This window comes from Calidris pugnax, unplaced genomic scaffold (assembly GCF_001431845.1).
Source record: "Calidris pugnax isolate Ruff unplaced genomic scaffold, ASM143184v1 scaffold27, whole genome shotgun sequence".
NCBI lineage: Eukaryota > Metazoa > Chordata > Aves > Charadriiformes > Scolopacidae > Calidris > Calidris pugnax.
Window position 1 is genome coordinate 6,712,641 of NW_015090893.1, and position 25,615 is coordinate 6,738,255.

The 25,615-nt window shown below is 49.5% G+C and overlaps 2 protein-coding genes and 1 long non-coding RNA gene across 6 annotated transcripts; all 3 read right to left on the reverse strand.

Moving 5' to 3' along the window:
• Positions 1–3,067: 3,067 nt before the first annotated feature.
• On the reverse strand, positions 3,068–10,641 carry LOC106891266 (E3 ubiquitin/ISG15 ligase TRIM25-like). Of its 4 annotated transcripts, XM_014947711.1 has the most exons (9): positions 9,998–10,641; positions 7,657–7,752; positions 6,843–7,076; positions 6,703–6,725; positions 5,385–5,521; positions 4,944–4,974; positions 4,677–4,708; positions 3,796–3,834; positions 3,068–3,455 (listed from the first exon to the last, which is right to left on the reverse strand). In XM_014947711.1, the coding sequence occupies exons 1-9, from the start codon at positions 10,616–10,618 to the stop codon at positions 3,364–3,366; spliced, it is 1,305 nt and encodes a 434-aa protein (XP_014803197.1). In that variant the 5' UTR covers positions 10,619–10,641; the 3' UTR covers positions 3,068–3,363. The 4 variants fall into 4 exon arrangements, 3 of the variants coding, with proteins under 3 accessions (XP_014803197.1, XP_014803196.1, XP_014803198.1); XM_014947710.1 differs by having other exon boundaries at positions 3,068–3,834; XM_014947712.1 differs by lacking the exon at positions 7,657–7,752 and having other exon boundaries at positions 3,068–3,834.
• A 1,274-nt stretch (positions 10,642–11,915) lies between these two features.
• LOC106891627 (probable E3 ubiquitin-protein ligase TRIM8) lies at positions 11,916–17,908 on the reverse strand. Its single transcript, XM_014948304.1, has 6 exons — positions 17,251–17,908; positions 16,527–16,622; positions 15,247–15,480; positions 15,128–15,150; positions 14,196–14,338; positions 11,916–12,801 (listed from the first exon to the last, which is right to left on the reverse strand). The coding sequence occupies exons 1-6, from the start codon at positions 17,878–17,880 to the stop codon at positions 12,212–12,214; spliced, it is 1,716 nt and encodes a 571-aa protein (XP_014803790.1). The 5' UTR covers positions 17,881–17,908; the 3' UTR covers positions 11,916–12,211.
• A 2,451-nt stretch (positions 17,909–20,359) lies between these two features.
• Positions 20,360–25,587, reverse strand: LOC106891279. Its single transcript, XR_001412666.1, has 2 exons — positions 22,767–25,587; positions 20,360–22,320 (listed from the first exon to the last, which is right to left on the reverse strand). It is a non-coding gene; the product is annotated as an uncharacterized LOC106891279 (long non-coding RNA).
• Positions 25,588–25,615: the final 28 nt, after the last annotated feature.

Consider the following 25,615-nt stretch of genomic DNA (forward strand, 5'->3'; position numbering starts at 1 on the left):
TGTACTTCTTGGCCCTGGAAGGCAGTGGGGGGGAGATGCTGGGGGTCCCTGGCTGCCCTGCACCGGGCGGGGGGGTGTCTGCGGCAGCAGCACTGACCGTCGGAGCGCATCGACGTGCTGTGCCCCCGAAAACTCGTCCACCTGCCCCTGCGGGACCATCTTCTCCAGCCACAGCAGGTACTGGATGACGGCCACCGCGTCCCGGACCTGGGGGTGGCCCAGCGAGAGGCATCAGCACCCCCCTCCCCCCCGCCCCCCCCCCCCCCCCCCGGCTTACGGTTTTTACTTTCTAATTAATTCCAACTGTGTTCTGAATAATGAGCGGCCCAGAAGTGTAGAGGGTGACTCACTAGTTCTGCTCCTTACCGCAGAAAAACAGCCACCCCCAAACCAAAAACAAGCCGGAGGAACTCTAGTGAAGAAGCCACCTGTTAATTAAGCTGCATTCACGCTTTTCAGCTGAAAGATTAATTATGTACTGGTAACTTGAGGTAAACCGACCTTAAACTTCCCATGGCCGTTGCAGATAGGGGTACCCTAACAATTCCTGACATAGAGAAAATGGCCTCATTTTGCTGTGGGAGCCCACTAGCATTCATAAAAAATAATGTTGAAATCCCTCAGTGGTGTTTGGTCTGGTGTACAGGTCTGTCTGGGAGGCACTTCCAGCTGGGAAGGACAGACGGCTTTTGTCAATGTCGCTACTGAAAAATACCTTTTTTTTTTTTTTTCCTTCAGTGCTCTTCCTTATCTCTGATCTGGAGGTTCAAGGTTGGAGGGGCTGTACCCAGCCCCGTCTGCTTTACCTTCACCATTTGCACAGAAAAGCAGACATTCTCTGAAATTCTCTGAAACATTGCCTAATATTTGCATTTCAGGTGGAATCTTGAGCCTCCCAAAAGCCTGACAGTACGTGGTTGTAGAAAGCAAGACCAGCTGTGCACGGATAGAATCCATGCTCGTATTAGGCCAATGCAATAAAAATCTTGCGGTAGAAATACAGCATTACAGAATATTTCCGATAGTAAACATTTAACCTCTTCACAAGGGTTTAACTAGATGTGATGGTAACTAGAACGGGCAAGTTGCAAAGGAAATAAAAAACCTACCTCCCTCTCCCCTGGCTACCCACGCTCAAAAGCATCCATGGCTCTGACCTCCCAGCCCTCTTAGGGATTTCTGCAGGAGTTTTAATTGAGTTTGAAGTATACAGTGACTCTATCAGAATCACTATCAGAGCAAATCCTTGTGAGAGGTGACATCTATGACAAAAACATTAAAAGGAGCCTTTTGTGTAGGGGCTCTGCAGAAACCTAATAAACCACAAAACCAAGCAACAGGCGTTAAAGCGTTTTCATCATTGTTCTCAAGGCATTGGCTGTGGAACAACTTGGATCATCAAACACATCATGTCTTCATGGAAAAAACAGGGAAATAATATCTTCTCGGAGCACAAATAATGCGATATTAAAAAAAATGCCATGCATTATTTTTTTTTCTGAATCACTGCATTATTAGGGTTTTCTTTTCCTTTTTACTGTACGCTGATTTTCTAAACAGTGGGGGGAAAAAGCCACATAAATATTTAAGATAAGTAAATCATTTAACTTCCAACTGCTTTCCTTTTCTCAGCATATATTAAATTTTATGGTTAATGTGTTTCTGTGCTAAGGGAACCTTTGGCCTTGGAGAAATGTGCCTCTGGGCTGCTCACGCTCCAGGATCTCCTGCCAAGGACCGGTGACCTGGGGCTTGGTGACACACAAACACTAGCCAGTGCCATCTGCCCAGCCCACTCACTCTGCCTCCCAAACCCGCTGCCTCCTGGTCTCCAGATTGCCCCGTCCTCTTTATGAGATCAAATCTCCAGAGACCAATTTCTCGGACTGCAAAATAATCTTGAAAAACGCTCCTTTTTGTTCCACCGAGCACATTCTGCAGGGCAGCCCCGCACACCACAGCCAGGTATAGATGACGTAGAATGCACTGTGAGACGGAGGGGGACTTAAAATAAAAAGAGAAAACCTCTTTCCCTCTGTAGATTTGCAGCAGTGCAGTAATTTGCTGCCTGCAGCAGCAGCACTGAACTGCTTTGGCTAGTTACAGCTCCTTCGCCCGGGGTGAAAGCAGTAACTACCTGGCAGCCAGAGAGAAGCCCTGGTAATAAAAGTGCTGAAGGACAGGCTCATTTCTTTTGCCTCATTTGAGTGGTTGAGAGCAGCTGTCCTCTGTGTCTCACTAGCTTCCAGCAGTAGGGAATATTTGCAGAGTCACCTTGAGCTACTGCTGAGCTCCCAAAATTTGGGCACGCATTTTCTGATATGCTGACAATTGATGTGTGCAGCAGAGCAAGGGCTGCAGATCCACTACAGCTTGGTGAGTCCGTTTAAACCACGAAGGGAGACGTCACTCTAAATCTGAGATGGATTTTGCTGAGTTTACTGGTTTTAATCCCTGATTATCACAAGTGACAGAAAGGAATTGTAGCCATGAATCCTAATTTATATAGAAGCACCCAGAACTTTAGCCTTTATTTCTCAAAAACGTTTATGTTGGCAACCCTGATTTGCAGTAGAATATTTTTATCATTTTGAGAAGAAACAACCAGGTTGTGAACCTACATGTTGGATCTGGACTGCAGGTAGTCATAGAGCCGCCTACAGCAACAATGAGTGAGCCTGTCTGCCTGGCAGTGTCCATGACATCCCTTTGAGGAGCTGACGTGCAATAAGGACTACATCTGGAAAGCACAGCATGTGCTTGATCTGAGAAGAACATCTCTACACATGGAGATGTGGCCAGTAAAGCATCTTCGTATGCTGCTCACCATGGTATTTTGCGTGGCTCTTAAGAGTGCTCTCTAGGAGAAGTGTTAAAAATGGGGCTTAGACGATGACTAAGCTGGTTTTGTACAAAGATAATGAATTCTTTGCTACAAAGATCCCTTGTGTTAATATGATAATCCAAATCCGAGGCATGGTCCTGAACACCTTTCTACCACAGCCAGCCACAAACAATGCTCTCAACAATTAATTCCTGGTGGTGGTATGAAATCAGACAGCCTTGCTTATCTGTATCTATAGCCATTTATTTCGTTATCCAAACACATAATGACAACATAATGCTCACCACAATTAATAGTACACAAGTATCATTAGTATCATAAGATGATACAGTCCACAGTTTGGAAGCCAGCAGCACTTGGAGATATTCTTATGTACATGTTAATTCTTAGCCTTTCCTTTCTAAATTTGCACATGCTACAGAATTGCTTTTAATAGCAGATATGCAGGGGAGGTCAAGACACTTAGAGCAGGTGTCCATTAGTAGCAGACATTTTTGACAATATTCCACTTTTTCTTTTCATCTTCGTTTTTTTTTTCTTATGTCTCCCTTATTTCTGAGCATATAAGGACTATACTCTGTGTTCATGTCTGTCTCTTGATCCTTTTGTGCTGTAGGAATACACAAGATGGAAAAGCTTCACTTATTGTAATAATAAAGTAATATTTTATTGCTACACTAACAACATTGTGACAAGTTGTTTCCAAGTACAGCTTTGCATTGCATCAGAAAAAAATATTTCTTTTTTCTCCCCTGTTTTGAGTAACTGTCTGGTTCTGTATAGAACACAGACATTAATAAGTCTGTAGAAGACAGCTCACAAGACAAATAAATGGCCATGTACACGGATTTAAAAATATATCTCTAGATTTGAGGCTGGCATTATGTTAAATGAAAACAACTGCATTGTTAAGCTGCGCTGTGTAATTATAACTCCATTTAATTGCTTACCTGCACCACATGCCTCTTGTGCTCTCCCTCCATTATCAACTACATGAATTATTGAAAAAAGAAAATAAGGTTTTCAAACACGTCTGGCAAAAGTTTGCGTTTAGGGCAAGAGTACATTGTCCTCAACCCCCCCACTTGCCTGGCAAAACAAATATGTTTGCGTTTAGGGCAAGAGTACATTGTCCTCAACCCCCCCACTGAACAGCTGTTCTCAAACACATACTTTCCAGAGTAAAATTTTACCATTAACCTGTCCCTAAGAAATGCTTGTCAGAAGACAGTATTTTTCCCTTCCAAAAATTAAAAAGTGGTGAAGGATTTTATTTTGAAGTTATGTATTAAGAAAAACTTGTTTGCAAACTGAACTTTAGTTGCAGCAATTTAAAGATACAAAAAACCTTTCAAATAACTTTTTCTCCAAAAAAGCTTGTAGAAAAGATGCACCACTGTGCCCAGCAGAAACCTATTTGAGCATTGGACTAGTGCTATAAGAAGAGAAATACTGTTTAGAGATTTAGTATCTCCTGCAGCATCTGGACTTCTTGGGGAATCCTTTCAGGCACCAGTTTTGCTCCAGCTCCTGCTCAGTTGGTGGGAACCCCGGCACGGTCTCTCCTCAGAGCAGGCTCAGACTTTTACTGAGAACTGAAGGAAACCCAGACCCTCCTTCAGGCTGAAGATTAATGATTGCCCTGGTGAGTTCCCAGAGATTTCTGCCCACTGCAGATTTAGTGCCCTGAGGCTGCACTCCTGCTGGTCTCACCTCTTGCAAGAAAAGGACATGGATGCTGTTCACATTTTTAGGTGAGAGATTTTTCTCTGCCAGACTCACAGCCCCAGGTCAGAGTCCTGAGGAATAACTAGTATTTTTGAACACTTACAGTTTGAAGAGGTAGCAGTATCCGAAGCCCCACTGTAAAGAAACAGCGATGAATGTTAGTGCCTTGTAAAACACAAATCACATCTTGTTAATAATGAAATAAGAGACATAGATCTGACCTCCTCTTTTGAGATGAAGGACCACCTTCTAGACTCTGCTTGGATCTCCTTGAGACCAAAGCAGAGGAACTCAGGATACATGGTCCTTACATGAGCAGCTGCTGGAGAAATTTGCAGGGAACATTTTCTAAGTAAAGAAAAGGATTTACCTGTTCCATATAATTTGGTTGATGAGTGCACCTAAGAAAGATGGAGAAGAATGTTTTACAAAGCTGGCAAAGCGTTCAAGTTTGGGAATTGGTACTGTGCCTCTGGATCTCATAATCGGGGACAAACTAGGTGGGGATGGGGTAGGCAAACCAAGAGGACGTTTCTTGAAAGCATGATTGAGCACCTGAAGACTCAGGAGGTAGGTGGGAGCAGGAGACCACGTCAGAGAGAGGAGAAGCTGGCCTTATGCTGGTTTAGGAGCAGACCTCTTCCTTGTTATCCCAGAAACAGTCTTTCTGCCCACTTTGCCCTCCCCTCTCCAGCACCCCCAAGATCCCATCCAAATCCTCATCAGCCCCATCAGCCCAGAGCTCTGAACCCCATGGCTCATTGTTTTCCACTCGGGGCCAGTGGCACCAGGGTCAGGGCAGGTCACTCACTCTGCACATCTTTCTGCAGCGAGGCCAGGTGACTCATGAATTTCCACATCAGGCTTTGGTAGTGGTCGATCCAGGACTGATCCAGCAGCACTCCCACCACGTTCACCTTGCTGACGCTGAAATTCTGACTCGCAATCCTAGGGTGCAGGCAGTCATTTCACCAAGGAAAACCATTCGATATTAGAAAGTTAACATACTCCTTCCTTAGGAAGGGCTCTACAGCGATGTGAAGAGGTAAACAGAGGTAAACAGCTCTCTGGTAAAGTTAAGGGAGTTGCAATTGTTATATTTTGCTATTTATTTGGTGGTGCCTTTGGCTTACCAAACCTGGATGGTAACTTTCAAATGCTGAAAATGAGAAAGGGAGAGCCGTTTTGCTAATACCCTTGTGTGAATAGTGCTTTGTCCTAAGGCAGGCTCTTACTGTTATAGCACAACCGCCGTCATGATAGAAAGAAAATGCCAAACATATTAAATGGTGTCCAGGCTTCTGGAAAATGACTTTGATCCCACAGGCTAGAGTTTGACTTGCGGCACAGCTGTGAGTAATGGACTGTGCTGCTGCCAGCACAGCCCTTAGGTACATGGTGATTCAAAGTTATCTTTACAATCCAAGTTCAAACTCAGCTTTAATTTGTACAAGTTGCAGAGATGACATCTTAAAATCCACCTAGATGTTTGAGCTAGCCCTTCATGTGCCTGGGGAGTTTGGTGCTGCAGCAAAATCTCTTGTGGATCTGTAACTTACTGGTGGTTTTGCACCGTTAAATTACTGCTGACACCCAGGTGTCAATTAGGAAGTGGTAAGTTATAAATGAAACATATCACTTGCAAGAGAAGGGATAATAAATCTGTCTAGCGATTGAGCTTGTCCACAAGAAGAAGCAAAAATCATTGGGAAATGAGCCAGTTACCTCTGCAGTCAGAGGCTCTTCACTGGGGCTTCTTCACTGGGACTTAGACTGCTGCAGGAATATCACCAATATGCATCCAAGAGAGTGTTAGCTGTAAACTGAACCCCATAGGCTTCACGTCTGACAAAAATGTTTTTCTGGTATAAAAGCCAGTGGTTTTCACTAGAATCGAGCAAATGTGAAGCTGCCAAAGAAACTGAAACTTAAAGGGATCTGGAAGAGCAGGCAGGTATCTCTCCATCCTTAACTGTGTGGACGTGGTGCCCTCTGGCCCGGCTGGAACAGGGAGCAGCTTTGCAGTGTAGGGTGCTGGGACAGAGGGGAGCAGCCAGTGGGGTTTGATCCCATTTATCAACACCATATTTTTTCAAAGAAGAAAACAAGTGTTTTCAGCTGGAACGTACCTGTCCCTGGCGAGTTTAAATTCCTAGAAATAGAATTGCCAAAAAAAAAAAGAGAAAAAAAATTGTTAGTGATTTCCAGAAAGGGCAGCTGGCTGAGAAACAGGCATATTCATGAAGAAAAGCAGAATGACACTGCTTACTTTGAGGAAGAGGAAAATATCTGGTTGCTCTCTCATCGTCTGCAAAGACTGAAGATGCTGCGCAGCCTCATCTCTCCTCTGTTCCATTTTCTGCTTCACTTTGGTAATGTCTGCCAGTTGTTTTTTCTCATTGGATTGAATGTCACTCAGGATCATCTTCTCTTTCTGAATCAGCTCAGTCTCCATCTCTTCAAACAGCTTTCGCACCTGAGAAGTCACTGCTTTTGTATTGGTCTAAATGAACAGATAAGAAAATTGTGCACTAGCTTAGAAACTCAACACTTCATCTTAGCATCTCTGTTTATTAATTAGGAATGTATCTATCCTTTACACTGGCTTTAGAAAGAAGTGGACAATAAGCATTTGCTTATTGTATATCTGATTAACCAGAGGGTTATGAAAATTAATCCTGATACAGTAACAAAATCAGATAAAATTCAGCTAGCAATGTGAGAACTGTATCAGTACTCGCTGAAAATCCCACATGTAGACTCGGTCTGTTTTTCTCTTATTTAACAGATAGAAAACTTTAAAAATACATAATGACATGTACAATCTGTGGTATGCCAGTCCTGCAATTTGGTCTGTGCAGACACAATAAATGGTGGAGTCTTTCAGCTAGTTTCTCCTATGGAGCTATGCTGGGAGGCTGTGAGAAAGCTTGGCTTCTGGCAGTTTCTTCCACCAGTGTGTTCCCTACTTTGGACCACAGCTCTTTCTATTAATCTCCTTCTAACAGTATAATTGCCATCATTTATTTCTGGAAAACTGTGGAGGAAAGCTGCTGTGAATGAGCAATGGGCTGGGCACCAACCTTCAGCTGATTCTCGCTTTTCTGAAGCTCTTCTAGGGCGATAGCTAAAGCATTTTTACGTTCCTGCAGCCACGTCACAGTGTCCGAGAGCTCACCCTAGCAGACGGAAAGACAGCATTGAACTTCATAGCAGGGAAGCAGCACAGGGAGCTTTAAACCAGACTGGCAGTTTGTGGAGCTGGTGAAATGACACAGGCTCCTTCTACCTGCCTGCTTTCACCAGTGAGGCCTATAATGAACTGTTCACTCACCTCCTCATAAAGATAAGGCATAACAGAAAACTGATACCATCTTGATATATAAAAATAGGACATTGACTCAAAGGATATGTGTAACTTTGTATGTGGTAGGTTAATAAACAACTTTCCCTTTGAATAAGTTAATTTCACTTCAAATGAATAAATCTCACTTTATCCATTAAAGCTCTGTTCCTGTGCCAGAATCTTCACATGTGCCCAGTGTGATCCAAATCCTTAGTTTTCCCATCTGTCAGCAGCTGTGGGATCTGAGGATAAGGTAATAAGCAACCATCTTTTCTGAAGATCAGTGAAATAGCGGTACTTGCTCACCCAGCTGTTTATTTTAACAGATAGCACAATGATTGAGTGCTGTTATACCACATGATAACACATTTCAGAGGGGATATTAAACCTCATCCTTCAGGGACTAGACAGTCTCTGAATGGTTCTGGTTGCTCCTGGCTGCCTCCAGCAGTGTTTTCACACCTCGAGCACCCATGAATGGCCATGACAGACACAGCTGCTGGATTCCTGTTTCTTTAACAAAAAATGATGCCAGAAAGCTTCGGTTTTCCATGAGATATTTGTCACAGCTGGAAAGTTTTAATTTTTGAAAAATTACAAGACAAATAATCAAATTTGTCCAAGATTCCTTGCACCAAAACTCTTTAATAATTTCTCCTGAAGAGCAGCATTCCTGATTTCCATGGCTATCTTGGGGAGTTGTTTGTGGGTTTTTTTTTAAAAAAAAAAAGGCAAAAACAAACCCCAAGAGGAACATGCAGCTGAGCTCTCAGCTTATGCATGGAGATAGCTTCCCCACAGACAGGGCAGTGTAGCTCCATCACCAGCTCTAGGGATGAAGGAAGGATGGCTACCGTCCTACACAGCCCAATTCTGTTTGGCAGCCCTGAATTTTTTTTATAGGCAACTTGGGGGAGAAAGTTAATTTGAGATACATACAACTGGAAAGGATGCTTCCTGTCCTGAGGTCCAGAGCCAGCCAGGCGTTCCCTGCCCACGCACTGGGTTGCTGCAGAGTGTTCTGCTTGCGCTCTAAATCGAGCCCAGAAATTTCAAATGCAAGGCAGTGAGTGAGCATAGCAAATACATTTTATCCCCTCAGTCTCAGCATGTTCTGGATCATTTCAAGGACAGCAGCTGGACTCAAAGGCAGGGTCTCTGTGCCAGCAGGGACAATGGCTGGATGGCTGGGCAACCCTTAGAGCAGAGGGAAGAGGGAGATGGAGAGAAGGGCCTTCAGTGGGAAAACCTGTTTCCCAACCCAAAGTTCAGCAGTGGTAGTTCCCCCAAGGAGGAAGCAATTTCTTAATCTCTGCAGGAATACTTAATCCCAGCCAGGAGGATCCTGGTGACTGGCAGTTTGCAGTTGCCCAGGGCTGCACATAAGGGCCATGGGCACGTGGGTCAGCGGTGTGGGCTCATTCCTCCACACGGCAACACGCTCCCGCTCAGCCCCAACACCTCTCCCTGCTCTTCTCCCTCTGCTTAGCCTGCCAGGCAGCTTTGGCAACACCAAGGAGGAAAGGAAAAGCAAATTCCAGCACACAGGTCCCCTCTGGGGTGGACACGAAATCCCCTGAGCCCCGCCATCCCCATGACAGGCTGAGAGCTTGCTGGGGCTGTTCAGCCTGGAGAAGAGAAGGCTCCGGGGAGACCTTCCAGTCCCTAAAAGGGGGCTACAGGAGAGATGGAGAGGGACTTGTTATCAGGGAGCGTAGTGACAGGACGAGGGGTAACGGTTCTAAACTGAAAGAGGGGAGATTTAGACTAGATATTAGGAAGAAATTTTTCATTATGAGGGTGGTGAGACACTGGAACGGGTTGACTGGGGAAGTTGTGGATGCCCCATCCCTGGAGGTGTTCAAGGCCAGGCTGGATGGGGCTTTGAGCAACCTGGTCTAGTGGGAGGTGTCCCTGTCCATGGCAGAGGGGTTGGAACTTGATGATCTTTAAGGTCCCTTCCAACCCAATCCATTCTCCGATTCCCTGCTGAAAGCCTTAGTGTGGCTTCCTCCAGGTCAGGAAGGAGTTTGGGGCAAACCCTGCAGGGGCCTTGGGGAGAGGAGAGGAGCCCTTACCAGCTGTCTGTCGTGTACCTCCTTCAGGGTGACCACGCTGTGGCCCTTGTGGCCCCCAGTGATGCAGCAGAGGACGCAGATGTACTCCCCCTCGTCCTGGCAGTAGCACTCCAGCAGCCGGCCGTGCTCTGAGCACCTCCTCTCCTCCGCCGCGCCACCTGCGCCCACCTCCACCAGGATGTGGTACCGCTGGGAAGCCTTGGCGTTGTGTTTGTTCAGGTGGGCCTGGCACAAAGACGCGTCGCAGATCAGGCAGGTTTTCACCGCTGGCTGGCACCAATCCAGGCAGAAGTCACAGGGAACCACCTCCTTCTCCCCTTCTGCAGCCCCCTTGCCCTGTTGCCCTTGGGAAGAGGTGGCCAGAAACGCCTCCACGATGCTGCTCAGCTGGAAATTCTTCTGCAGCTCCAGGATGGGCCCCAGCTGGAGCTTGCACATGGGGCAGGAGTAAGGGGCCTTGGATTGCTGCTGGGCCCCCAGTGCCTTCTGGATGCACTGCTTGCAGAAGCTGTGACCGCAGATGAGCGACACGGGGTTCCTGTACAGACACAGGCAGATGGGACAGCTGAGTTCATCCTGCAGGCTGGCACAGCCTCCAGGCCCTTCCTCAGCTTTTGCCATGGCCGCAGACACGGCCTGTTTCTGAGAAGCGAAACTGAAAGGAGGCCCTTGGCATCCTGCCCCGGCGGGAGATCCGGTCCAGAGGCTGGGAGTCCTTCCTCCCAGCCCAGCCTCGCAAACGGCTCGTGTGGGCCGGGGCGGCCATTTTCAGATGTTTGCCCTCTGTCTCGGGCAGCATCGCTCCACGTGTGAGGCTGGTGGGAACAGGGGGTGCTGGGGAGGGAACGAGAGGGACAATTCTCCGAGAGGTCTCTTCCCTCCTGGAAAAATAATCTTCAATCACATGCCAAGGCAGCAAAATAGAGATAAACCCTGGATGAGAAGAGTATCAGCCTGGCTGGGATAAGCCAGCAATTCCCTCTCCTTTGGTTCTTTTCCATGACAGTTACAGGTGCTCCCCTGAAGGTAAAACAGGGAGGACCCAGGGGAAAGTTTTACTGGGACACGGTGAGGCTGGTCTCCTACCTGCAGCCAGCTGACAGGGACATGGGGACTGGGGGAAAGGCTCCTGGAAAGGCACTCGAGGATAGGAATATCCCTGTGCCACGTCTCCAGCCTTGCTTACCTCGCTTTGTCCCCCAAGACCGGGCAGGGCAGCAGCCACTGCAGGTGCAGTTAGGAAACCCACCTCTATCTGCATGGTTTTCCGTATCATTTTGCTGTATAAAATGCAAAAGACAAAACACAGCCTCTTTCTTCTAAGACTGAATAAAGATTTCTTTTAGCATAGGGAAAACTGTAGTGTCCCTCAAGGTCCTTCACTGCTCCTGCTGGGGGAGAGGGCTCCTGCCTGGGCTGCTTCGTGCACATACCCTGGCTCTGTCTGAAGGCAGCAGAACCACAGGCAGGAGTCATGAATCTCTTTTCTGCTTTTTTTGCTGCTTTTTTTAATCTCTTCCTCTCCAAGGTGTTTGGACAATCCTAAGAACAAATTAATCCAGGCCCCATGATGGCAGAGATTAAAAGCACAGGAGTTTTGCTCTTTCTTACTCCCTTTGCTGTGAGATTTTTGCACCGGTGAGGAGAAAACTGAAGACGAAGCAGGAAGTCAGTAAGTGATGTATCAGAGAGCTCACAAGGGAACAAAGCAGCAGAGATCAGGGGAAACCAAGGGTCTTACCACCTAGTCTCAGCCCACCTCCCCGGCCAGCTTCACTTCTGCAACGGGCGGCTTCGGTTGTGCAGGATGGGCAAATGACAAACTGATGCCTTAGAGCAAAGGCCAGCGTTGCTGCTGCTTAGCTCTCTAGCAGTTATTGTGCTGTCAACTTTTTTTATCAACAAAGTTGCCACCGAGTTTTGCAATCTCTATTATTTTAATAACATGCAACCAACACAACATTTGATACAGCCGAACAAAAAGTGCAACTTAATGGTATCTCTACGGTGATTAACAGAACAAATAAGACAGGAGCTCTCGCAGTAAGCAGCAGGGCACTGTGATATAACCCACAGGGCCGAGCCCTCACACTGGTGAGCCATCACAGCAGCCCAAACCCAGTTTCTAATATGCCAGCTGAGCACAGCCTCCACCCAGTAGCAGTCCCAATACCTGAGCCTGGAAATACAAAACAGCACCTTGTCGCCCCATCACTACAGGAGTTTCAAAGAGCCATCAGTTGTACCAAAGGTAGCACGGACAGGATACTTTGAAGGGATGCTTACTCTCTCAATAAGCCTGAGGCTCTCAGCAGCACCTCCTGTCTTGACAGATGCGTTATAAAATGACAGGGTGTTTCTTCCGCAGTCTAGCTCTACCCTGACCAACGTGAGGGCTGCAGGAGACTGCTTTTTTGTGATCTCTATTTGACCAAGGAACACGTGGAGGTACTCCTGAGACTTTTCCAGGTAGCACTTGACGTTGCCATGAATGATTCCGAGCTCCCAGTGCGTCGCCTTGCTGGTGTCCACCTCCCAGAAGTGACAGCCCTCCGAGAAGCTCTGGTCACTCTCGCTGTGTTGGGTGGCACTGGTGCTTCTAAACCCTGCTGCCACAAATGGAGATTGAAAATGCATGTGTTGGGTGCCACTGGGGTTTGAAAACGGTGGGGACCCGATACCGAAATTAAAGGCTGGGACTGAAGTGTAACTCCGCGGGTGCTGGAAAGAACTGTGTGTGGGAGCATAGACTACATTGCTACTCTGATTTAATCCACTCACTGGAAGAGTCAGATGTTCATGAACTATAGAAAGGAAAAAAAGCACATTATGATTAACAGACAATTGTGCAGATTTGCATACATTCCCATTGCTGGAAGCTAGATTTCTCAATCCCAAGTCATCCTATCCAAGTCCACCCCACCCAAGTCATTAAAAGCGTACGTTAACTGAAACATCTTCTGCACCTCTCTTAGCTGCTCCTCTGTAATTCTACAGGGGATTGATATCGCCTTTCAAGAAATGCTGTTCTTTCGCAATCTTAAAGTGTCTTTTTGCTTTTTGTTTCCAACTGCAGCAATTCTGAGATTTTAGTTTTCCATCGTTATTCTGCAGAGCTTCATTAGGTATTTTTAAAAGCCTCCCAGATTAACTTCCATGTACAAGAAATGTGTGAACAGTAGCACCACCATTTTATAAAAGCTTATTTGCTCGGGATCATTTGAAGTTATTTTCTAGAACTCTCAAAACTTCCCAGCACGGCCAGTCACAACAAGTTCATTCTACACTCAGGAATTTGCAGAATGTTTTTATTCAAACCTCCTCTTGTAGGTAATGCACTTCAATATTGTGGCATTTTCTGCTCTGGAAGTTACTCCTTTGGGAAACTGGAACAGCGGCAGTGGCCCCGGCAACCAACCCAAGTTGCTCAGTTGGCACGCATAACCAGGAAAACATGGGTCTGAGGCTTTCTAGCCAGAATATGCCTGGAGTATGCTTACAGGGATGGCAGAGACTGAGCTCGGGAGCGGCCATGAGCACGGTGTGCTTCTTACTGGACCCAAGGCTGTATGGGTGGTGGCCGGCCAATAAGGTGTGCACATCACACACTGTCACACACACTCTGCACAGAGCTTCCCATCCCAGCTGTCTCTCAGTCTTGTCCCTTGGCTCACTCTCGGTAAGGGCTCAAGCACCATCAAGACAGCAGTAACAAGGGAACCCTAATTTTTTCGGTTCAGTTGGACAAGCATCCCACCGTGCACAGCACCAGCACTGTAGGTTGATCTTACCAAATATTACAAAAGAGTAGAATTATTTACCTACGAAGAGCAGATTGTTTACATCCCAAGACAAATTCCACCTGCCACTGCTGTGATGAGTCCTCAACTTTCCCTGTACTTTGAATCAAAGTGATGCTGCTAGAGACAGAAGGGGTGTTGCTATTCTCTGCTCGTAATCCTCCCAGAAAACTCCTAGGACATCCACACCTCTTTACCCTGAGCCCATTTTAACAGGCCTATGCCAGAGCACTGAAACCCGAAACAAGCACCCTTTTATATACACATCTCTGAAAATATACATACAACGTTAGCAATCAGTTCTTCTAGAGGCACTTGGTGTCTTATTACAGTCCTTTCTGAAATACGTTTTGTTAGCTTCTCCATCTTGCTCGTCATGCAGTGAAACAACCACTTACCGGGTGGTGCATTAAATACGGACTGCATGTGTGAGAGGAATTGCTGGAAAAGCCTTAAAGTAGTGTCTCTTGTTAATTCATCCAAAATAATGGGTGGCATTGGCAGCTGTACATCAGCTATGTAATGCACAGGTGTGCATTTCCTAAGACACACAGAAAGACATCAGAAGAGCAGCAAGTCAGCAGAAAACCATCCCTAAGCCCATCCCTGAGCCAACAACTGCATCCCCCACTCCATACCCAGCCTCTATGGGAGACACAAAAAGCAGCTTCTGTCCCCCTTCCCTCTGCACTTCTACTGGGATCTTCCCCTCTGACTGTTTTTCTCCCAGAACCCCAAATCCCTTCAACATCGTTAGGATAAGGTGCACTCCAGGAACAATGCCTGTCCCCTGAAGATCTTGTTTGAGCCCCCTCGGCCCCAGCTGTTGCCAGGACAGACCCAAGCATCACAGCTGTGGTTACAACAGCAGGAGCTGAAGCAGTGTCAGGGGACGTTTCTGCTCCTGCTACATTTGCTTCTTACAAGCGGAAGGCAATGCAAAGTGGAGGATGACTCGGGGTATCTCAGCTCATCCATCCTTTGCATGGCCATCCAAGGACCTAAATATTCAGGGATGGGGGTTGGACTAGATGATCTCCAGCCCCGCAACTCTCCCTTCCAACCTCTACAATTCTGTGCGAATTGCCCTCAGAATGGGTCTCAGGGTGGGGAGGGCACAGAAAAATAAGCCATGTTGTCTATAAAGAGTCACACGTGAGTTCTGTTAAGATTCTGGGGCTTCTCCAGGTCTCGGAGTGTGCTGTCAGCGTGCCCACGGGGCGGCTGGGTGAGCCCAGGGAGCTGGGGGCCTGCAGTGCGTGCAGGCTGGGCTAGCAGTCACCTGAAGCAACATGAAATGCAACAGCAGACCACGGCAGGAAGAGCTTACCTGGCTGGAATTGTTGCAAAAGCCTGCAAAAGACATTGTGGAAGTACAATTAACGTAGCGCCGGCAAAGGCCAGCCCAAGGGCTGAGTATCTCTGGGAAAGGGAGAGGCTCTTAGGTACCTTGGTGAAAAGCAGTTGGTCTTTCTGATTCCTCAGAGCTTCTAGTTTCTGTACATCACGGCAGGCTGCATCCTTCTCCTCTTTGTGTTTTTGTATGTGCGTCTGGATCTGAGAAAGCTGTTGCGCCTCGTTGACACGGAAAACTTCCAGGACCTCCTCTTTTCTGTCATCCAGCTGCAGACGCATCTTTTCGAAGAGGCTCTCCAGCCGAGTCCTCCTCAGGCTCTCCTTAGTCTAACACAAAAACACTTTCAAAGCCATTAGGGGATGAATCTGACATTTTCCTAGATGCTAACTCTCACTCAGAAAAGAGCCTGGTCTTTTCTGGGCTGAGAGAAGTAACTATTAACTTTGTGTTTCTCCATATGGCAACAAACCAAGATGTCCCACTGACAGCAGAAAGGCCAAGTGACCTAAGTGGCCTTCCGCTTAGGCACCTGACCAGAAAAAGACAAAAAAGTAGTACTTCTTGCCCAATGCTTGCTTAAGAGTTTCCACTATGCATGTATTTCCTTATTCTGCACTGGTATTTTTCTACTGATACATTTGGTCCTTTTAAAGATGGGTGAGGAAAAACAGTTTCTGTGCTTCCCGCCTCCACCAAGCTTCCTTCACTGTCTGGAAGCAGCCGCGCTGCCAGGCAGGGCACTGCCAACAGGTACGGATTTGTCTCCAGGCCAGGAGGGAACCCTTCCTTTGCCTAGTGCCAGGACTTCTGATTCCATCACTTTTAATGGTGAAGGAGGGCAAGTGCCAATTCTGCATAAGCAGAGTGAACCATGATTTGGAGACCTGTGCTAAATTCTGCACTTTCCGAGCTTTCAAGTAGGCATTTGCATGCTGGGAGCAAAAAGCCAGACACTTTGGAGCATCTTCTTAGAACCACAGGCTCACCTAAAGGGATTTCTTGTTGTAAAGAAGAATAAACTCCCTATGACATCGTCTGTATCTTTTCCATAAATATTTTAGAGTCTGCAAATTGAATATAGTTGGGGAAACAAAGGCCCATCACCACCCACCAATCAGGAGGCATGGCCTTAACAGCAACTTTCAAGTTCTAAGGTCCTTTGGAAACTAAGAATGTATTTCCTAGACTGATAAGCAAGTTGTTCATCCACCTCCCACAAAGAAGAAACCTAGAAGATATCTGAGAAATGACCCTGGAACTAAAAAAAGCTTCAGAATCCATGATATGGGAAAGGACAAAAGCAAATCTTATCCTATCAACTACCAGCTTGCTACCATCCCCAAAGTGATGTGGGACCTTGGAACAAACCAACCTTTACTTCCTTCTCCTGTTTCTCCAGGTTTGCTATGATTTGGTCCAGCGCAGCTTTTTCTGTTTTCACGGTTTCCAGAATTTTACCTAAAGCACTCTATAAAAATAACCAGGGAGAGATATCAGGAGAGGATCAACATACGTGCACAAGATCAGGAACTTGATGGAAATGGGTTAAACTCGACCTGCAAAAAGTTTGTTCACTGTGTGCTCCCAGAAAGGCTTACTGGATGATTTTATCCCCGAGCAAATACCACAATTGCGAACCCAGGAAATATGTTTTGAAACTGAAAACTCTTTGTGCACAAACGCCACACATAAAGCTACTTTTGGTGCCGACAGCTTCCTTTCCGTTACTTCCGTTTCTTGCCATAAATGCGGCTCAGGCTCATGTCCTGGCCTGAAAGTGCACCGAGGAGTAAAAGTACAGCCACAAGCGCTCAGTCCCTCCATTCTGTCTCCTCAGTTTGGGAAGAAAGTGTTTGTAACATCTTGCTTGATACCCTGCGGGGCAAGGTTGGAGGGAATCTGGGGCAAAACTAGGAATAAAAGCCCAATATCCCAAGCTGGACGTTTAACCCCACCCTGAGTTTGTAGATGGGAAACCAGGGAGATGTTTCACCCCCGTGCTGTGAGCAGCTCTCCACGCCACAGACCCCCCCCCGCCCCTGCCGTGGTTGTCCTAGAGCAATCTGTGCCCAGGCCACTGTCCTGCAGCCTCTTACCTGCCCCTGGGCAAAAGCCTCCTCCAAAGTGATGACCTCATGGTTCTTGTGGGAGCTGGTGATGCAGCAGAGCATGCAGATGCAGACCAAGTCTGTCTTGCAGTAGCACTCCAGCACTTTACCATGCTGGGGGCATCTCATCTCAGCCAAAGCCTGAGCATCGCAGGACTCCACCAGAACATGGTCTTTCAGGGAACTCTTTGAGCTGTGCTTGCTCAGGTGGGCTTGGCAGAAGGAGGCCTCGCAGGTCAGGCAGGTCTTCACGGCCGGCTGGGGCTCCTGGAGGCAGAAGTCACACAGGACGACCTCGTCCCGCTGGCCCGAGCCTTCCTCCATCTCTCGGCGTTGCCTTTTCCGCTCCTCCTCCTCCTCTTGGTCATCCAAGAACTTCTGCACGATGCTGCGGAGCTGGACGTTGGGCTGCAGCTGGGCGGCGGGGTCGGTGCGGGCACCGCAGAGCGGGCAGCCGAAGGGGCCCTGGGAGCACCGCCGCTGGACCCTGGCCTCCTGGATGCAGCCCCGGCAGAAGCTGTGACCGCAGCTCAGCGACACGGGGGTGCTGTAAATCCCCAGGCAGATGGGGCACGTCAGCTCCTCCTCCAGCCCGGCCACCGCGCCCACCCGGGCCATGGCGCCGAAGGGAGGGGACTCCCCGGGACGAGAAACGAAACCAGCTGCGGAGGGGGCGGTTCCGGGCGGGGACCCACCGCCTCCACCCCCGGCCGGCAGAGCTCTGCCCCCCGGCACCCCCCGCCCCGGGGAGCCCACCCACCCGCCTCAAAGCGGGGAACCCAGCGCCTGCTCCCCCTGCGACTCTTCTCTGTCCCAGCCCTCGGGGAGGGGTTTCCCGAGGTTGCTGTGATAAAACTGATACGAGCCAGAAAAACGAACTGATGGAGCCGGACTCTTTTCAGGGGTTCCCAGGGACAGGATGAGGGGCAACGGGCACAAGCTGGGACATGGGAAGTTCCATTCAAATACGAGGGAGAACTTCTTCACGGTGAGGGTGGCAGAGCCCTGGAACAGGCTGCCCAGGGAGGGTGTGGAGTCCCCTTCTCTGGAGATCTTCAAGCCCTGCCTGGATGCCATCCTGAGTGATGTGCTCTGGGCGACCCTGCTTTGGCAGGGGAGCTGGACTAGATGATCTCTAGAGGTCCCTTCCTAGAGGTCCCCCTGCCTCCCCTGCCCAGCTCCAGACCTTTCTATGGACCCTCACCCCTGGCGCAAGGGGGGTCCCACCAAGCCGGTGGAGCCCAGGGCAGCTGTGGTCTCAGCTGGGCAGATGTGGGCAGGGCCACGCTGCCCTCGCTGCCCCCGAACCGCCACGCTGCCCTCGCTGCCCCCGAACCACCACGCTGCCAGCATTGCCAGTGCTGCCCACGCTGCTGCCAGGCGCCAGCCAGCCAAGGGCAGCAGCAAAACCTGTCCCTATTCATAAAAACCCATTATTGACTGATTGTCCCCTCCTCCAAGGCGCGGTGGGCCTCACACAGGACGTAACACCACCTCTCTCCACTCCGGCGGCTGCAGCGCAGCCATATAAGCTACTGCAAAAGCAGCGCTCTCTGTCTGAAAAGAAGCTGATTTATCACAAAGTTATGCCCAAATGAAAACGGTTGCATTGTTTTGTTGTTTGGTGTGCTTGTTTTTTTTTCCAAATTACTGTAACTGATTGCTGGGACTAAAGGAGATCCTGAACTGATGTCGTGGTTCACCAACAGCTCCCTTGAGTTTGCTCGCAGGGTAACACTGGATGAGCAGCACCAGTCCTTCGTTTTCCAGAGAGCTGCCTGGGAATGCAGGGCTGGGAGGCGCAGGCCAGGCTGGGAGGAGAAACCTCAGCTGTGGGTCTGTCCCTCCCTGCAGACCCTCCCTTCGTGTGTCCCCGCTCCGTCCTGCAGCCCAGCCAGATGGAGACCCTGCTCCTGTGCCCCTGCTCCCGCTTGCTCCCACCCTGGACACCCCAACACTGACTGCCCCAGCTGCATCCCGGCATTTCCTCCCTGGAATTCCATGTTTTGCTCTGTCCTGGCACTGGCAGCGTCAATGTGCCCTGATGTAACTTAGAAAAAATATTCCTGTTTGGCGGCCCTGAAGGCTGTTTATTAGGAAAGCAGCAGGGAAATGGGTTTCCCGGCTCCTCCCACCAGTTCTACACTCAGGCTGCAGCAGTTGCAGGGACAAGGCTGGGTTTGGGGTGGGAGGCTGGTTCTGGCTCTGTGGCTGGGAGCTAAGGGGACCCATACTGGGCTCCCACAGGCTGTACCGGAGACGGGCAGATCTAGGGCTGCTGCCTAAATCGGTGCAAATTGGCAGAAAAAAAAACCCAGCCAGGACAGCTCAGACCTTGCAGACCTCCTCCCTTCAGGCTGCTGAGGGCCCCCCACCCAGCAGCATCACCCCGCCGTGCTCTGGATGAATGTAGTGCAACGCCTCCGAGCTGGCAGCCCTCGCAGGGGTGATGGCCACCGCTGGGCCCACGCTGCCACCGACTGCCTGGGCTCTCCATCCCCTGCCTTCCACAGCCGGGGATGACAGCCAGGACACCAGGACACCCTGCGCTGGGACACAGGTTTGGCCACCCAGGCCGTGCCTCTGGGAGAGCAGGCTGGCTCCGGGGGACTGCTCTCCCGGTACCGAGGGGCTATCCAGGAGCCATCCTGAGCCCTATGGCTGCTGCATCACCATCTGGAGTCTTTTCCACACTTTTTCTTGCAATCCAGCCCTCCGCTCTCTTACTCCCACACCAGGAAACTTGAGGTGCGTGCCCCACTTCATATTTAACCCCCCCCTAACCCAGTCCAGGGGGTTTCTTAAGCGAGGGGTCTTGCGGCAGTGGCACCGCTCCCCAAGTCCCCAGTATGGATTCCAGGCTTTTCCTGCACACGTTAAACTGGGAGAAGCCACACTTAAAACCACAATATTTGGGAAGATTCCCTGACTTGAGCCGCATCCCTGGCAGTGGTGCAGTGTTGGTGTGAACGAGCTGGGGGGCTCTGCCACCCCCCCAGCCCTGGCCGTGCCCCCACCATAAGGCAACAAAAGTCAACTTAAGTTTACTTCATAAAGTATTAGCGGCACAGACTTGTTCCTTTTTTTCTCTTTCCACTTTATAGTATATATGTTATCGTTTATTTATAGGCAGATCACTTCACTATTTACAGTACATGAGCGTAGAGATTCTACAGTCTTTTTGATGTAAACAAGTAACTCCGCGGCAGGGGAGTCTGGAAAAAGAAGCCAGTTCTGAAGTATTTACACAATTTAAAATAGAACTTTTATACCCACCGGATAGATATAGATAATACATTGAGCGATTTGGTTAAATTATCTATGAAACTATAGAATCTGACAATGTAAAAATACAAGAAAACGTTCTCTTGTTTTAGAAGGTAGACAGTTAAATCACACTAGAAATAAATCTCTTTTTTAAAAATAATAACAATAATAATAAAGGAAAGGCATAAGAATCCATGCCATCTCTTAAGGTTAAAGTATATTACATAAATAAGGACACAACGGAACGGAACTGGGGAAAAAATTAAGTGAAATATAAAAAACCACTACCAATTAAAAAAAAACAGACTAAAAACTTGATTCTTAATCACAGAGGGTCCAATTCTGCTGCTTTTACTTACTCTGCAAGTAGAAAATTGCAGAGTTAAGTAGTACTTCCTCGGTGTGAGGAAGGGAGGCAGAACTGGCCCCTAATAATTATTAGCAGTGTCCTTTTACTTAAAAAAAAAAAAAAAAGAAGAAAAAGACAGAATTTAGCTTTTTTTTAATATAAATAACAAAGCAGATGTGCCCCTTTCTAGGTGAAATTCTTACACCTTTCTCAAGAAATGCATCAATTTAATCTTTCTCTCTCTTTCTCACAGGCATACATACAATCCCTCCCCAGCTCAGCATTCGCCGCGCGGTGGCCCTCGGCTCGGAGCTGTGGCCGTGGGCACTGCGGCCAGGCTGCCACCGCCACCCCTGACCCCAGGGTGGGCGAGGAAAGAGGAATGAAACCCAAAGGCTGCATTTGGCTCGATATTGCTTGAGATTGTCGGGGATGGACCTCGGCGCTTAGAACAGAAAGGGTGTCAGGGCTCAGCTACAAACAACGATGTATCTCAGTTTTCAGCATATCTCCAGAAAAAAAAGGAAAAGAAAAAAAAAACAAACTCAGAAAAAAAAAAAAAGAAAAAAGAAAAAAAGAAAAAGTGCTGGTCTGCAATTGCAATGCTCCTTTGCATGGACCAGTGCTGAAATCAGACACTCAAGACTGTAATGTGGTGACTGAGCTGCCGCTTCGTTAAAGAAGATGTCCAGCCCAGCCAGCTGCGCTGAGTAGGAATCGGGATAAACCTTTTCTTCGGGTCAGTGTCAAACCTAAAACCCGGGATTGTCCTCTGCATTCAGCCTAGACACTCAGAAACATTCGCTCCTTCCCGCGGAGCCCCAGGGACCCGCTGGGTTCCAGCCAGAAACCCGGTACCCCACCCTGAACAATGAGCTTTTCTGGGGCAAATCTGTGCAAAAAAGGCAAAGGGGCATTTTATCACGAAACTCTTCACATTCAGTATTTCCCCACAGTACCTGCAGGAAACTACCGGGGCACATTCTATAGTTATATGTTTTTAAAAAAATAAATCTCCTCCTTACTTATTGCCTACCGTAATATACCCTTTTGCTCCCCGTTTCTCTTTGAAGCAGTGCTCCTACCGGCCCCCAGCCCCGGCCCTCACAGGCGGCGGGGGGGGGGTTTCCTAGGGTGCACGGGTTCCCTTTTCGGGGTGCCCAGTGCTAAGCTGCACCCACGCCGGGGCACCCGCTGCGATGCCACAGGCTGAGACTGTAAAGCTAATCCTGGGGGCTGGTGATCCCTGCTCCCTGACAGCTCTGGGGGTGAGGGACCTGCGGAGCCCGGTGCTTCCCTGGCAGGGCTGGCTGCTGCTCCCCATGGGGTGCTTGGGAATCACTTTGCTCCTGCCCTGCTTCCCCGTTAGCATCCCAAAGTCATGGGGGGCTGAGGGAGGGAGCTCTCACCTGCCCTTTCTGCCCGAGCCCTCCTTCCTGCACCTTTGCAGGCTCGAGCACTGCGAGCTAAAGACACCTTTATATTTAAGAAAAAAAAAAAAAAATCAAGTGGAAACTTATTTTTCACCACAAACCCTGTGTGAGGGATTCTAAACCCAGCAGAGCTGTGCTTCTTGATCTGAACACCCCCCCCACCCTCACCCAGTCCTAAAAGTCAGGGGACTCCCCGAGGCAGCAGCACATGGCCCCAGGGGAGCACAGTGTGCCCCCGGGGCTGGCAGCACGTGTCCCCTGCTTTTCCCTGCTGTGGCAGGCACAGGGCAGGCACAGGCAGGGGCACAGGGCTGCCCCAGCCACAGCTGTGCCTCTGTGCCCTGCACACCTCTGCTCATAGTGCATAAGTCCAGGAAAAATTTCTTGGGGGAGGAGGGAAAACAAACCATCCCAATTCAAAGGAGAAAAAAAAAAAAAAAAAAAAAAAAACCCACCTTTGCAGGCTCGAGCACTGCGAGCTAAAGACACCTTTATATTTAAGAAAAAAAAAAAAAAATCAAGTGGAAACTTATTTTTCACCACAAACCCTGTGTGAGGGATTCTAAACCCAGCAGAGCTGTGCTTCTTGATCTGAACACCCCCCCCACCCTCACCCAGTCCTAAAAGTCAGGGGACTCCCCGAGGCAGCAGCACATGGCCCCAGGGGAGCACAGTGTGCCCCCGGGGCTGGCAGCACGTGTCCCCTGCTTTTCCCTGCTGTGGCAGGCACAGGGCAGGCACAGGCAGGGGCACAGGGCTGCCCCAGCCACAGCTGTGCCTCTGTGCCCTGCACACCTCTGCTCATAGTGCATAAGTCCAGGAAAAATTTCTTGGGGGAGGAGGGAAAACAAACCATCCCAATTCAAAGGAGAAAAAAAAAAAAAAAAAAGAAAGAACCCCAAACCAACAAATAAAATAAAAACACCCAACCCCACTTATAGGCTTCAGGCACCACGAAGACCACTTATTGCATCTCTTCCTACCCTAGGGGTGCAGTACTGATGGGCTCTGTGCAGCCCTCCCCTTCCCAGCACCGGCCTCCACATCCAGAAGCCGGGCAGGGGCAGGGGCTGTGGGCCGGCCCGGGGCACCCAGCCGCAGGAAAACAATGAGAAATTTTCTATCTGGGTAGATGGAAACCACTGCTTGGGAAGCGACTGAGTGATCCCCCAGGAGAGGGCTCCCCCAGGCTCCAGAGCCCCTCAGCTCTGCACTAACCCTCCCCTCTGCCACGCTTGATGCATCCCTGGCAGTGCCCGGCCGCGGGGGCTCGGTGCCCCCGGCTGAGCGGGAGATGGAAGAATTCCACCTTGCTTTTTTTTTCTTGGTTGTTTTTTTTTTTTTTTTGGATTGATCGTTTTCTGAAAAACATCAGCACAGCACAGGACAGTACTACCCACCCTAAATGTGTCGCTATATACATTCTACATAAGCTCTATAGCAATCACATGTAAACATCATCGTTGTGAGGAAATACTAGGACAGAAAAAGGCAAAGCTACAATGAGGCAGTTGCCAATAGCAGATGCTCAGTCTCGGCCAGAGCTGCTTGTGTTTGCTAAGGTGGGATGAGAAGTGGGGGGAGCGTGTGGCAGGAGAGAGGCCGAACCTTGCTGCTGAGACGGACGTGGCACAAGGACTGGTCCTCGACAGTGATCGTCACCGGCGGCAGATCGGGGACCTGCGGTTTGAACCCTGCGGTGGCCCACGGGCCCTCGCACCGCCGGGCTGGTTATCGTCAGAACCATGGCTTCCCCAAAATCGGGGAGAAACAGGCAGGTGACTGTGCTGGTATCGGCAATGCCGGCATCCCTGCTCCCACCGGAGACCAGCTGCAGACACGGCCCCGGAGCCAGGGGCCACCTCGGCAGGGCTCAGGCTCTTGGCATCCCATCTCCTGCCATTCTCCTGCAGACGAAATTGCATCCATGCCAGGGAAATGAGAATAAAACCCCTAAATCGTGAAGAGGGAAGACCCCAGGAGACTCTAATCTATCTATTGGCAGAGTTAAGGCTATAATATTCTATCTACATCGGATGGCTGAATCCCTAGTGGTCTCTGGGTCTGAAAAATAAAGGGAGACGATGGTGATGGCTTGAGGAGCAGCAAGATTCCCGCTCCCTTGGGAAAATGGTGCCTCTGGGCCGGCTCGTGGTGGGGTTTGCTCCAGCTGGTGGTGGGCTCTCTCCTCCTCCCACCTTGTCTGGAGATGGAGGTCAAGTTTACAAGCCTGTTTCAGGGGGGTGCTGCTTGAGCGTGCCTTAAATCCAGCACTGCCAGGCAGCCCCGAGGCCTTTGGCCAGAGGCAGAGCGGGACAGCGTGCCAGGGGAGCACGGGGGACGGATCCTGGGTGCCAAGCGGGCGCTGGGAAGTGTATGGCTTATCAGGTACCGGGCAGGGTGGTGGGTGAGCCGTGCCCCCCCCGCCTCCCTGCCTCTCTGGGCTTTGGGCTGGCTACCGGGCAGTGATCATGGACGGGTCTTCTCGCCCCACTTGCTTTGCAGGGGGTGGACGGGAGCAAACTGCTCAACCTGTCCAGTCTCCCAGCCACCTGAGGAGCCAGAGAGAAGGCAGCTCCCTTGCAGAGACCCGGAGGTCCCCGTCCCCCAAGACCCACCAGATCAAGCCTGGCTGGCTCCAGCTCCCCGACCCTTCTCTCCTGGCCCCGAGGGCACTGGAGGGCTGGAGCAGTGCTGGCTGGTCACCATCGGTCCCGCACCCCCCGGGCAGCCCATCCTTCTTACCACCCCTCTCCTTCACGCCGGCCAAGCTGCCTGGCCCCACAGCGAGAACGGCATGGGGCTGGCGTGCCCCACCGCCTGCTGGTTCCATCACCCACCGCCACCGAGCTCAGCATCTGGGTGCCACCACCCAGCCGGGATGGGGGCTAGGGGGCTCAGGCCATGGGGGCAAGAAGAATGGCTTTGACAGGAAAGTGGGCGATCCCGACGCGACCGCTGAGCACCCCAGTTTGCCGGCGGGGGAGGCGGGTCCCCCTGCGGCCCCTGGGTGAATGCCGGCTCAGTGACTCTGCTCTGACCCCCCATTTGCTGAGTGGCAAATGCCTCATTACAGTGCATAGTTAAAAATCAAGGAAGCGGTACAATAAATCTGAATTACAGTACATCTGAGCCATAAATACATTTTTTTAAGTATATACTTTTTTTTTTTTTCTCTTCTATTAAAAATTAGTTTATAATCCTGATTCTATTCACAATTAACAATTTCATCATCACACACTACGGACAAAAAAATGTTATGGTGAACACAGCTGCAACTCCGCGGCGGGAGCACGGGGCTGGG

Excerpts from the sequence above, each read along its gene's own strand:
- LOC106891266 (XM_014947710.1), bottom strand. The coding sequence starts at position 10,618 with ATGGCAAAAGCTGAGGAAGGGCCTGGAGGCTGTGCCAGCCTGCAGGAT. Across the intron at positions 7,753-9,997 it reads AGGTACACGACAGACAGCTG|GGTGAGCTCTCGGACACTGT; the intron begins GTAAGGGCTCCT and ends TCCGTCTGCTAG. Across the intron at positions 6,726-6,842 it reads ATATTTTCCTCTTCCTCAAA|GAATTTAAACTCGCCAGGGA; the intron begins GTAAGCAGTGTC and ends TTCTATTTCTAG.
- LOC106891627 (XM_014948304.1), bottom strand. The coding sequence starts at position 17,880 with ATGGCCCGGGTGGGCGCGGTGGCCGGGCTGGAGGAGGAGCTGACGTGC. Across the intron at positions 15,481-16,526 it reads AACAGGAGAAGGAAGTAAAG|ACTAAGGAGAGCCTGAGGAG; the intron begins GTTGGTTTGTTC and ends TTTTTGTGTTAG. Across the intron at positions 14,339-15,127 it reads TTTGCAACAATTCCAGCCAG|GAAATGCACACCTGTGCATT; the intron begins GTAAGCTCTTCC and ends TGTGTGTCTTAG.